The 12,952-nt window shown below is 44.3% G+C and overlaps 1 protein-coding gene across 6 annotated transcripts in view; it reads left to right on the plus strand.

Moving 5' to 3' along the window:
- ZCCHC17 (zinc finger CCHC-type containing 17) overlaps positions 1 to 12,952 on the plus strand; it is a 61,275-nt gene that overhangs the window by 33,905 nt on the left and 14,418 nt on the right. For 4 of the 6 annotated variants that reach the window (XR_006712146.1, XM_045476450.1, XM_045476451.1 and 1 more), the window contains 3 exons: positions 6,371 to 6,471; positions 8,242 to 8,387; positions 8,853 to 9,017. Coding sequence is in view for 5 of the 6 variants with exons in the window: in XM_045476450.1 (XP_045332406.1) it covers positions 6,371 to 6,471; positions 8,242 to 8,387; positions 8,853 to 9,017 (412 nt within the window). In the remaining variant the exon portion in view is untranslated. The remainder of the gene's footprint in view (positions 1 to 6,370; positions 6,472 to 8,241; positions 8,388 to 8,852; positions 9,018 to 12,952) is intronic. The other 2 variants (XM_045476453.1, XM_045476455.1) reach the window with 1 other exon arrangement.

Here is a 12,952-nt window from a genome sequence, read left to right on the forward strand (position 1 = left end):
ACACCTATTGTGGGGCTTGAACTTACAACCCTGAGATCAAGAGTCACATGCTCCATTGACTGAGCCAGCCTGGTGCCCCTGGATTCCTAACTTTGAACTTAATGCTTGGTGATAAATAATTTGCCTGTGGTTAGTAGCAAATTATAGTGGGTCAAGGACCTGAATCTAGGTTTCCTTGACATTAAGGCTAATGCCTGTTTTTGACACATGATGCTTCTAGCTGTTGCATGTGACTTAAGAGTTTTTCCATATTTCTATAGTTTTGTCTCCAAATATTGACATTTGTAAGTCTGATTATTGACAGAATACTTTTCGGTTACAGTAGAAATGTTTTATAACTCAGAGCTCAGTAAGGTTGTTTTAAGTTTGGCATTTACTTGGTTTTGGGGGTGTCCATGTTTCTGTGTGTAGGCTATTTCTAGTAATAACCAAGTGGCTGAACAGTAACTGTAAACTATTTCTAGAGTTGCAACCAGGAAAGAAGCATGGTATAGTGGAATGATAAGAGGTTTTAGAGTTCTACGTAAAGCAGAAAGAGTCCTAGTTCTGCTACAAGCTGATGTATGGCCTTGAACAGACCACCTTGAGTCTCTGAACCTCAGCTTCTTCACTATCAGTTGGAGAGAATGATACCTACATCTCAGAAATGATGGAATGATCTCGATACAGTCTTGTTTGTAAAGAGCCAGATTAGCATCTAGTTTACAGTAGAAACTTAACAGATGGTGGCTACTTGTAGTTATTGGGTTTTTTTTTAATTTTTTTTAATGTTTATTTATTTTTGAGAAAGAGAGAGAGATAGAGTGTGAGCAGAGTAAGGGCAGAGAGAGAGGGAGACAGAATCCAAAGCAGGCTCCAGGCTCTGCACTGTCAGCACAAAACCTGATGTGGGGCTCTAACTCATCAAAGAGATCATGACCTGAGCCAAAGTCAGATGCTCAACGGACTGAGCCACCCAGGCACCCCTCTTTAATCTTGTTTAATCTTTATTCTTGAGACAGAGACAGAGTAAGAGCAGGGAAGGGACAGAGAGAGAGGGAGACACAGAATCTGAAGTAGGCTCCAGGCTCTGAGCTGACAGCACAGAGCCCAATGCAGGGCTCGAACTCACAAGCCGTGAGATCATGACCTGAGCTGACGTCCGCCACTCGAGTGCCTGAGCCACCCAGGCACCCCATTGTAGTTATTGTTTTCAAAGATCTCATTTTTCTCTGTGGTTAGCACACCTTTTCTTTTGAAAGAATATGTAAGACCCAGGAGAACAGGGGTTGCACCTCTTTCTTATCTCCCATCGTGCCTGATGCGTATCGCTCATTTAGCTGGGGCTTTCTTTTACTCATTTATTCAACAATTATCTTAGAGGTTCGTGTTCTACATTAGGTGCAGTGGCAATACCAAGGTTTCTGCCTAAGGGCCTTAGGGCCTCGTGTAATGAGATCATTATGCAAATAACTCTAATAGAAGGCAAGTGGGATAAATGCCAAAAGAATGGATTAAAGGAAGAATTCTAGGAATTAGCTTAAAGAGGACAAGTTGGTTTCAGTCCCTGATGGTTAGAAGAGAGGTTGCATTTGAGCTAGGTCTAGAAGAATGGATACAATTTTGTCAGGCAGCAGGGAAGGGAGTGCTATTCCATATAGAAGAAAGGGGTTAAGGAAAGGCATGAGACAGGAAAACACAGGGCACATTTAGGAGTCTTGTTTCAGAAAAGAGGGGGGTCCAGCCACTCTGGAAGCAGTATGGAGGTTCCTCAAAAAATTAAAAATAGAACTACCCTACGACCCAGCAATTGCACTACTAGGCATTTATCCATGGGATACAGGTGTGCTGTTTCGAAGGGACACGTGCACCCCAATGTTTATAGCAGCACTATCGACAATAGCCAAAGTATGGAAAGAGTCCAAATGTGCATCGATGGATATATGTGGATATATATGGATATATGTGATACACACACACACACACACACACACACACACACACACAAAATGGAGTATTACTCAGCAATCAAAAAGAATGAAATCTTGCCATTTGCAACTACATGGATGGAACTAGAGTGTATTATGCTAAGCGAAATTAGTCAGAGAAAGACAAATATCATATGACTTTACTCGTATGAGGACTTTAAGACACAGAACAGATGAACATAAGGGAAGGGAAGCAAAAATAATATAGAAGCGGAGGGGGACAAAGAGACTCTCAAATATGGAGAACAAACAGAGGGTTACTGGAGGGATTGTGGGAGGGGGGATGGGCTAAATGGGTGAGGGGCACTAAGGAATCTACACCTGAAATCATTGTTGCACTGTATGCTAACTAATTTGGATGTAAATTAAAAAAAAAGAGGGGGGTGTGGTCAAGGTCTAGAATGTAGGCTTGAAAGGTATGTTGGGGTCAGATTGTAGAGAGCTTTGACTTGACTATCAGCCAAAGAATAGTATTAATTTTCTTAAAGCCTTTGAGGAGGAGTAGAGGCACCTGATCAGATTAATCTCCCCTCATGTCCCATTCTCTGACCTTGCCTTCTTATGCTCAGTATCCTCATGCTGTCTGCAGCCACCCAGTCTGTCAGCTGCCTTTTGTTTTTCATCAAATTATGTCTTACATTTCGTCCCTTCAGTCCCAGAGTGTTAAAGTGAATCTGTAAATGGAAAGGGTGAAAGACAGTTTCCAGGTAGGTTTAGCCAGTATAGCATAGTCTTTTAGAGGAGTATTTATGGGGGACAGCTGGGTGGGTCAGTCTGTTAAGCATCTGACTCTTGATTTTGGCTCAGGTCGTGATCACACGGTTTGTGAGTTTGAGCCCCGCGTGGGGCTCCGCACTGACCGTGCAGAACCTACTTGAGATTCTCTCTCTCTGTCTCTCTCTCTCTCCCTCTCTGCCCCTCCGCTCATGCTTTCTCTCTCTCTCAAAATAAATAAATAAACTTAAAAAAAAAAAGAGTATTTATGGTTCACCACTGTAGTTACCCGTGTGTATGTCTCCCTCTGCTGCTAGTCTGTCAGCTCCTTGAGGAGAAGGACCATGTTCTGTCATTTTAACGTACTTACTCATATCCCTAGTACTCGCACCGATGCCTACCACTTAATAGTTGAACTGAAAAAAAGAAAGTTTAATTCAACTATGCGCACTGGATGGATTGGAGGAGGAAACTTGGAGGCAGGGAGACCCGTGAGGGGATTATTACCATTTGGATGTGATGTAGTTAGAAGCCTAAAGCAGCGCGATGACAGTGAGCACAGAAAGGGAGATGTGGTAAATGACACGCTTGTTGAATTGAGTATTAAGTGGGACTTCCGTTTGGCTTGTAGTATGTTAGGACCCACAGAATATTGGAATTGATTATAATGAGGATTTGTTTAAGCTGCAGCTCATAATCACGTGAAACTCAGCTCTGCAGATAAGGACATCTGAACGCCATGAAGTGTGTGACTTGGTCAAGTTATGTCCCCAAGATCCTGCCCTGGTTTTTAAGAAAAATGAGTTTTATTGTGGGAAGAATACTTACCATGAGATCTACCCTCTTAACAAAATCTTAAGTGTACTTATGGTATTGTTTACTAGGTACGGTGTTGTACTGCAGGGCTCTAGAACTTAGTTCATCTTGTTTCACTGAAACTTTATGCCTCTTGACAAGTAACTCCCCATTTCTCTCTCTACTCACCTCACCTTTTTTTTTTTTTTATTTATTTTTTTTTAAATAAGTGTTTATCCATTTTTGAGACAGAAAGTGTGAGTGGGGAAGGGCAGGGGAGGCAGAGCTTCCAAAGCGGGCTCTGTGCTGAGATCTTGCACGGAGATCTGCGTAGAGATCTTGATGTGGGGCTCAAACTTACGAACCATGAGATCATGACCGAAGTCATGACGCTCAACCAACTGAGCCACCCGGGCACCCGTTTTTGTTTTTGTTTTTTTAAAGATTTTATTTTTTTAAGTAATCCCCACACCCAGCATGGGGCTTGAACTCACAACCCCGAGCTCAAGAGTCACATGCTCCACCCACTAAGCCAGCCAGGTGTCCCCTCACCTTGGTTTCTGTAACTCAAGCTTTACTCTTTGAAAGGACCCTCTCCCATGACCCATGCTAGACAGTGACCCCCTATTCTTTGAGTAAGATTATCCTAGGACAAAAGCTGGGGATTTGAGCAGACATTTTCAGAACTTATGACGCTTGTCTGCGCTGTCCCACTAGGTAGCCACTAAGTTACGTATGGTTATTTAAATGTAAATTAAAATTAAATAAAATTTAGTATCTAATTTGTCAGTTACACTAACCACATTTTAAGTGCTCATTGGCCACAGATATAAATATTAGTCAGCAGTACAGACATAAACTTGGAGAACTTGTCCATCATTGCATTCTGTGGGACAGCGGTATGCTAGAGAACATGCTTGCCATTCAGATATCGGGAAAAGTAAGACATGGACTTTATCTTTGAAGTCCTGCTCGGGGTAGGAGGGTGAGCCAAAATGTAAACAAATGTAACAAAATGATCAGAGAGTAAACCGGTGTGGGAGCACAGAAGAGTCATTAACTCTGCCTGTGGTAGCAGGGAACATGTTAGAGAAGATGTGTGTGAGCTGAACTGAAGAATGACCAGGACAGAATACGGAGTATCTCGGTCTTTTCTGTTTCCTCTCTTGAGCCTGCATATCCCGTGAAACTGTGAACTAAAATATGTGAGGTGGGCAGTTCTGCTTTGATATGGTCATCCTGCATTTCTCTGGGTGAGGGGGGTGTTTTTGGCAAAATATTTCTGGTTTTGCTGGACTCTCTAGAGACCTGGAGAATAGTTGGAAAAGCTTAGGTGAAGTCAGTGTTCAAAGTTAAAGAGGTTTAGGTAAAGAAAAAACATTTGGGGTCAAGACCACAGAAATTTCAGCATTCACTCATTGATGTGGTCGCTTGCTAAGCCTTGGGCTAAGGTGCTGGGAGAACAAAGACAAGTAAGGTGTTGTAGAAAGGGCTCACAGTCCAGAGAAGAAACGTCAGGGGATCGGGCTATAAAGTGTGATGTGCGCTGGGACTGAAGTGTGTTTGACTACAGTTTGAGTTTGAAAGAAAGAGTGATCGAGGGTAACACTCTGCGATCGAACATTCCTGAGTGCCCACTCTGTGCGGGTACTGTGTGTTACAGTAAAGGTCAAAGAAAGCCATGACAGCTGGTAGGAGTGTAATTGGTAAACGCCACGGAAAACCGGCCGGCAGTGTCTGCTAGAGCTGATGCCCTACACCCCAGTATACTGTTCCTCTGCTCCCTGGAAGTAGGCATTTCCCAACAGAAATGCGTATATATCTGTTCACTGAAAGACGTGCTAGAAAGTTCACAGAAACACTGTTCCTGATAGAGACTACTCAGATACCTCTTGACAGCTAAATACTTTGCAGCAGTGAGAATTGGTGACGCATAAGTGCACACAGCAATACAGATGAATCTCCCAAACAAGTGAAAGAAGCCAAACAGAGAAGCGTCCGTACTCTAGGATTCCCTTCACATAATTTACAAAAATCCATGAAACTATGCTGTTAGAAATGAGAGTAGCGGTTACCCTTGGGGGAGGCATGGTGACTAGCGGGACTTTGGAGGTGCTGGCCACCTTCTGTTTCCTTGTCTGAATCCTGGTTTCCTAGGTGTGTTCAGATCGTGAAAGCCGGTCAAGCTGTATGCTTATGAACGCCTTTTTGCACATATACGTTAGTAGTACCTTTAGAACTTTTAAGAAGCGCTACAGGAATGTGAACAAAGAGATGAATTCTGGCTGAGGGCTTGGGAGAAGACCCGATAGAAGGAGAGATGGTCATTGACTGAGCCTTGAGATGTTTGGGGGTGGCAAGGTGGGAGGAGAGAGGGGAGGCAGCATTTCAGGGGGAGGGAACTGCCCAGGTGAGGGCAGCGAACCATCTGGAGAAGGCAAACTAAACCTGTTTGGCTAGAGCATCTCGTACAAGTAAAGAAGGGGCCAGAGAAGCAGGTTAGAGCCAGACTGGGAAAGGCCTCAAGCACCAAAGTAAGGGATTTGGACCTGATTTTTTAGGAAGCCTTTGGAGGTCTTTTAAACCCCAGGAGTGACCTTGTCAGGGTTATAGGGGGCTTAGTGAGGTGAGTAATCACAGCTTTATCCTCAGTGCTTCGGTGAGCTGAAGTTGTCTCATTCATAATTAGTAATTCAGAGCCTGTCCTGAATGAAAAGAATCATCTGTTTCATGGCGCTGCTTTCACTGCTTGTCTCCTCATGCACGACGCTTTTCCTTCTTTTTTCCTTCTACCTGCCAAAAAACAAAACAAAAAACCAGTGTACGGCATTACCTTCTAGTATCTCTGGCACATCTCTTAAGAGGGCCGTCAGTCAGTGTCCTTTTCGTTACAGGCAGGAAGAGAGGCGGAGGCGGTCCTTCCAGGATTACACTGGGCAGAAGATCACCCTCGAGGCCGTCCTGAACACCACCTGCAAGAAGTGTGGCTGTAAAGGTAAGGTGAAGCCTCTGCCGTGCCGGTCCTCCTCTCCTTGTGGTGGCCCCTCACTGGATGCGGGAGGCCGCCTGGTTTGCGTGTGGCTCACCCTGCTTCTTAGTCCGGCGATGGCCTCACCTGCTCCTGCTGTTATTCCTACTAGACTCTCACCAGAGTTCGTGCTCTTCCTGTTTCCTTTTCGGAATGCTGGCCCTGCTGAATACTATACTGTCACCCCGCTCCCCCTCTTCACGGCTGATGCCCTGTCCAGGCAAGGTCCCCATGTACTACGCCAGGAGGGGGGAGAGTGTTGGATTATGGTGAGCACTGTAAAGTTTTACCTCCAAGGACCATTATTATTCTGCAGAAACGAAGTGACTTGGAAATATATTCCTCAAGGATCCAAGTCAAACCCTTTCTTGCTCCCCTCTTTATCTCTTTAACTTCAGAGTTCCAAATACAGTACCCTTTGAGTAATAAAGAACACAGGCTGGCCTCTTCCTTGAAGCTGCCTCCTCAGGTTTCTTCTAGTCTTACTCGGGTGTTAAAGAGCTCACTCAGCCTGACTTCCCTCTCCAGAGCTATCATGAGAGGGACTGCCAGCATCTCATTTCAGAGTGACCTCAATTTGTCACCCCATCTCCCTTGCCTTCCTTTTACCCTTCTCTCTTGAATTTTCTATAGCAGATTTGTGCCCCGGTTGTTGCGGTGGGGTTTAAGCCCCTACTTACCATTAATGTAGAGGGAGGAAGGGAAAAATGACACTGAAAGAATACCTCCTCAGGGGAATTGTGGGAACAGTCCAGATATTTGGAAAACTTAATGCTGTATTCCCCTTGCAGGCACCATCCAGCTGAATCCAGCTTCTGGATTCAGAGTTGCAAAGTAGTTGACACAGAGCTTTTTGATGATCTCATGGGATCATCTGTGCCCCCGAAACAGGGTCTGTAGCAAACTTGGACAAAACCAGCTCCGTGGCAGCTGTTAAAGGGCCCCCTGACAGCACATTAGGCTCCAGGGGAGTGGGGTTCTCTTACCTTCAGCTTGCGTCCTCCAGGTGTTACGTGGGGCAGAGAATATAACATGCGGAATTGGGCCCAGTCAGCAGAGACCCAAGGTGGTCGGTCTTGGTGCAGCCAGAAGAGCACAGTGCAGGGAGGCAGGAACCTGGGGTAACTTTTAGCTCCACTGCTCTCTTTGTGACGTTGAGCTACTTCTCTACTCTGGGCCTTTATATCCTCTGCACATGCGGTGTTGGATTTGATGATCTCTAAGGCCCTTGCCAGACCTGACCGTCTGGATGTTGAGTGCCCCCAGGTGACTGCCTGTCTCAGTGTGTTAGCTCGGAGGCGAATGCCACCTTCCTGCCGGCTGCCTAAGAGCTGTCTTCCTGTAGGGCTTGGCCTGCCACTCAGCTCCCTCTGCTAAGCATTCTCTCTGGAGCAGCCTTTGGGTGTCAGGAGTAAGTTCCAAATAGATCTTCAAAAATAAGCCCCATTGCTAGTGGAAGGAAGCACAGACCTGCTTCCTCATCTCCTTTGCCATGTCCACAGGAGTGCCAGTGGTTCCCCCGGCTCTAGGACCAGATGCTGGCCTGACTCTGGCTGCGTGAGCGATGCCATCTTGAGGTGCCAGAAAAATCTGCTCTGAATCCAGCAGCCACTCTGAGCGAACTCAGTCATACCTCCTGGACCAGCTAGCCCCTTTCAGGAGCCTCTGGGGAAGGTCCACATGCTGAGTGGAGAGGCTGCTTCTCCCCTCCTTACCTCTTCTGCCTCTCCTCTGCAGGCCACTTTGCAAAGGATTGTTTTATGCAACCAGGAGGGACCAAATATTCTCTGATACCAGATGAGGAAGAGGAGAAGGAAGAGGCAAAGTCAGCAGAGTTTGAGAAGCCTGACCCCACGAGGAATTCTTCTAGAAAAAGAAAGAAGGTGAGTGCTGTCTTTTATTTTATTTACCATACATTTTTGAGTTGTAAAATGAAAATGTACCTTCTGCAGAAATTTTAGAAATCCCGAAAAACAAAGAATATTATGATCGCCTGTAATCTTTTTGCTGGGTAATGATAAATAGATAGCTACGTCTACATTTAAACACAGAATGATGGTCGTACTCAGTCTAGTTTATATTCTACTTTTTTCATTATACTTATCAAAATCATTTTCTCCTATTTTTAAGTGTTCTTCAAAAACTTGATTTGAGAGCCACATATGATGCTCTGCCCTATGTCTGTATGATGGCTTATTTAGTAATTTTTCTATGGTTGGATATTTTATTACTTCTAACCTAAACCTTTGGCCACATCTCTTAATGTTTTCTTTGGATGAATTCCTAAATAAGATTACTGAGTTAAGGCCTTGAGGCTCTTGATACATTGTATCACATTGTCTTTCCAGATCGTACTTAACCTTTCAGTGGTAGGTCTCACTGAGTTCTGTCTCCCATGTACTACTTATCACAGAACAATTCATAAAACAGACACTATTGTGGTGCAGGAAGAACCAGTTCATTTATCGCATGCCACACAGAGAGGGAACAAAAAAAAACTATGCTGTAATTTGGTAAGGAAATAGTTGTTCTCATATTGTTTAATAATTTTCTAATTGTGGCCAGTTATTGGGTTTTGGTTTTGGTTTTGGTTTTGGTTTTTCACAGCTTCAGCAAGCTTTTGTGGAGTGGTCTTTTTGTTCCAGGTAATACAACCCTAGGAATACAAAATCTGCCCTCAGTGGCATTACTTACAAATTAGGTATTACTTCCTTTTTGTAGGTGAGGAAAAGGTCTATTGTACCATTGTAAGAGTTAGTCAAGTGTATGAATAATATAATTCACTGACCTGCATATTTTCTCCATGGGTGATCACATCACTCCTAAGACTTTAACTGCCTTGATGACTCCCGCATCCCTAACTACTATCCCATGGGTACCTCAAACTTGGGCTCGGAGTCCATCAGACCCAGGTTTGAGGCCCTCTGTGCTGCATACCACCTGTGTGGCTTTGGGCTAACTTCACTTCCTTAATTTTCAACGTAGGATTTTTGTGCTCCTTGATGACAGTGTTCTTTGCAAACGGATGCCCCAGCTCTCCAACATAGATAGATAGCACTGACAGGTGCTCAATTAATGTTGGCTGTCATGACTAACATTCTTCTTCGGCCCTCCTCCCTACACACGTGCGCGCACACACACACACGACCCACCACTATAGAAACAACCCAAATCCCTTGTTTCTGTCCTTCCATCTTGTGTTACTTGTTTTTTTTCTTTTTTTTTAATTTTTTTTTTTTTAGTGTTTATTTATTTTTGAGACAGAGAGAGACAAAGCATGAACGGGGGAGAGTCAGAGAGAGAGGGAGACTCAGAATCTGAAACAGGCTCCAGGCTCTGAGCTGTCAGCACAGAACCCGACGCGGGGCTCGAACCCACGAACTGCAAGATCGTGACCTGAGCCGAAGTCGGACGCTCAGCCGACTGAGCCACCCAGGCGCCCCTTGTATTACTTGTTTTAATGACGGCAGTAACCTGCCAAAAAGAAACCACCGTGTCATTTAATTTCCTCTCCTTTCCATCCCACATCTAGTCAGTCACCAAGTCCTGTCGGTGGCACCTTCCAAATATTCCGTTCTCCTTCTTTCTCCCGCTGCCTCTGCCACGTGCGCATTCCCTCCCGGCTCTCACAGCCTAGGGAGATTTTATTTGCCCTTCGCCTCTTAGTTCCAAGTTCCCAGGCTTAGGTCTAGACATCTGATTTTTTTTTAAGCGTCTCCTTATTTCCCTCACTGCTTGATTCTTTTCATTATTATGCTTTTTTGCCCTGTGCTTTCACTCTCAATAATGGGGTGCTCCAAGGTTGTCTTGTTACTCCCTCTTCTATTCTCTACCTCCTCTCTGGGTAATCTTACCCCATCCTGTGGTTTTGAATCCTATTTATATGCTAATAATCCCCAATTAAGTATTTGTATCCTTATTTTTGTCTAGATCTGTAATTCTGTCCCTGACTTTTTCTTTGGAACTTCACATTTGGAAATCCAGCTGTCTAGGGCCATCTGGGCAGCTCAGTCAATTAAGCGTAGACTCTTAATTTCAGCTCAGGTCATGATCTCATGGTTCATGGGTCCGAGCCCCACATCAGGCTCTGTGCTGACGGCGGATCCTGCTTGGGATTCTCTCTCTCCATCTTCCTCTGCCCCTCTCCTACCCTCTTCCTCTTTCTCTCAGAATAAATACACTTAAAAAAAAATTTAACTGCCCACTTAACATCTCCATCTAATTGTTAAGTTTGCATCAGGCTTAACATACCCCAAAACTCTTTTTTTATTTATTTGGGGGGTGGGGCACAAGTGAGCAAGGGGCAGAGAGAGAGAGACAGTCCCACAAGGGGCAGAGAAAAAGAGAGAGAGAAGCCGGGCTCACCCAAAGCAGGGCTCAAGCTCATCCAAAACAGGGCTCATGCTCACCCGAAGTGGGGCTCGTGCTCACCTGATGTGGGACTCCAACTCAGGAACCGTGAGATTGTGACCTGAGTCGAAGTCAGGTGCTTAACGACTGAGCCGCCCAGGCGCCCCACCCCAAAACTCTTGTATTTTCTACCCAGAACTGCTCTTTCCACATTCTGCCCTATCTCCGTGAATAGGTCACCACTCACCGAGTTCCTCAAGGCAAAATCTGCAGCCTTTGGATTTGGTGTTAATGTTGTTTTCTTTAAATTGTGGTAAAATATCCATTACATAAATTTTACCATCTTCAGCATCTAAAAAACTTTTTTTTTTTTTTTTTAAGTTTTATTAAGTAATCTCCACACCCAGTGTGGGGCTCGAACTCAGGACCCCGAGATCAAGAGTCACATGCTCTTGCCACTTTGCCAGCCAGGCGCCCACCGCCTTAGCCATGTTTAAGCGTACACTTCTCTGGCATTGAGTGCAGATGGTTGTCCTCACCGGCACCCGTCTCCAGAACCGTTCATTTTGCACCGCTGAGACTCTGTACCCATTAAACGCTAACTCCTCATTCGCCCCGCCCGGCACCTGGGATCCACCGTCCTGTTGTCAACTGAGAAGAGGGGCAAAACTGAAAAAGAGCAAAATCCTTTATTTGGGGTCTCAGAATTGCAATCTGGGGAGCACAGATTTTGGAATAACCAGAGAAGTGTCCCACTCCTCTAGGGAAAGCAGGATTTTTTATGAGAGAGATGGAAATGGGGTAATTACATGATTTAGGTAAAGAAGAGAAGAAAAGAAAGCCCCAGCTAGTTTGGGGTTGACTGCTTGAGCCACTTCTGATGACTCTCTTATTGATTATTTTACTTGCGCTATCAAACGAAACTGGCCCTGGTATGTATTAATTAACTTTACTGTCTTCATATGATCCGAATACCAGTTGCCGTGTTGAAATTTTATGAGCAACCGCCTGTAAGACAATTGACGTTCTGTCCCAGTTCGAGCGTTCATCAGTTTGGGAAGGAAAAAAGAGCTTCAAAATGGAGTCTCTTATGTCCAGAAATGTCATACAATTCCATAGCACTTTCTGTCCCTAAGAATTAGACTACCGTAGGTGCCTCAGGTCAGTGCAATAACACAGTACCTGTGTTTTTGTGACTGGCTTATTTGACTTAATAAATTTTCCTGAGGGGTCATCCATGTTATAGCATGGGTCACTTTCCTTACGTTTTAAGACTGAATAATATTTCATCGTGTATATATACTACATTTTGTTTGTCTATTCATTTTGTTACTGACTTTGGGTTGCTTCTACTGTTTGGCTATTATGAATAATGCTGCTATGAACGCAGTTGTACGGATATTTCTTCAAGGCCTGCTTTCAGTTCCTTTGGGTATATACCCAGAATTGGAGTTGCAGGATTAGTGGGTAATTCTGTTTAGATTTTTTTTTTTTTTTTTAAGGAACCACCATACGGTTTTTCACAGTGACTGTATCATTTCACATTCCTATCAGTAGTGCACAAGGGTTCCATCAGGGTGTAGCATTTGGTGATTGTCATTTAGGTAAAAGTAGATGATGGTGTTGTTCAGTTCAGTTCTTCTGTGTCTTTTCTCGTTTTTTTCTCATTTTTAAAAAACTTGCAAGAGAGGGTTGTTAAGATATCCAATCAGACCATGTGTCTTCCTACTCAAAATCCTTCAGTGATTTTCCACTGTACTTAAAATAAAATCCAAACTGCCTCCTTGAAAGCAAACTGTCTAACCCCACAGCTACTGCTTTTAGCAGGCAGTGAATTATATCTAGCTAAAGCATTGTTTCGTCTCTTGATGTATTTTTATTTTGAGAGAGAATGTGCACAAGCGAGGAAAGGGCAGAGAGAAGGAGACAGAATCCCAAGCAGACTCTGCACCACCAGCCCAGAACCAGATGTGGGGCTGGATCTCACGACCCCGTAAGATCATGACCTGAGCTGAAATCAAGAGTCAAGATGCTTAACCGACTGAGCCACCCAGATGCCCCTATGTATTTATTTTTATAGTTCCCTTCTACTTAGAGC

This window comes from Leopardus geoffroyi, chromosome C1, assembly GCF_018350155.1.
Source record: "Leopardus geoffroyi isolate Oge1 chromosome C1, O.geoffroyi_Oge1_pat1.0, whole genome shotgun sequence".
NCBI classification, from domain to species: domain Eukaryota; kingdom Metazoa; phylum Chordata; class Mammalia; order Carnivora; family Felidae; genus Leopardus; species Leopardus geoffroyi.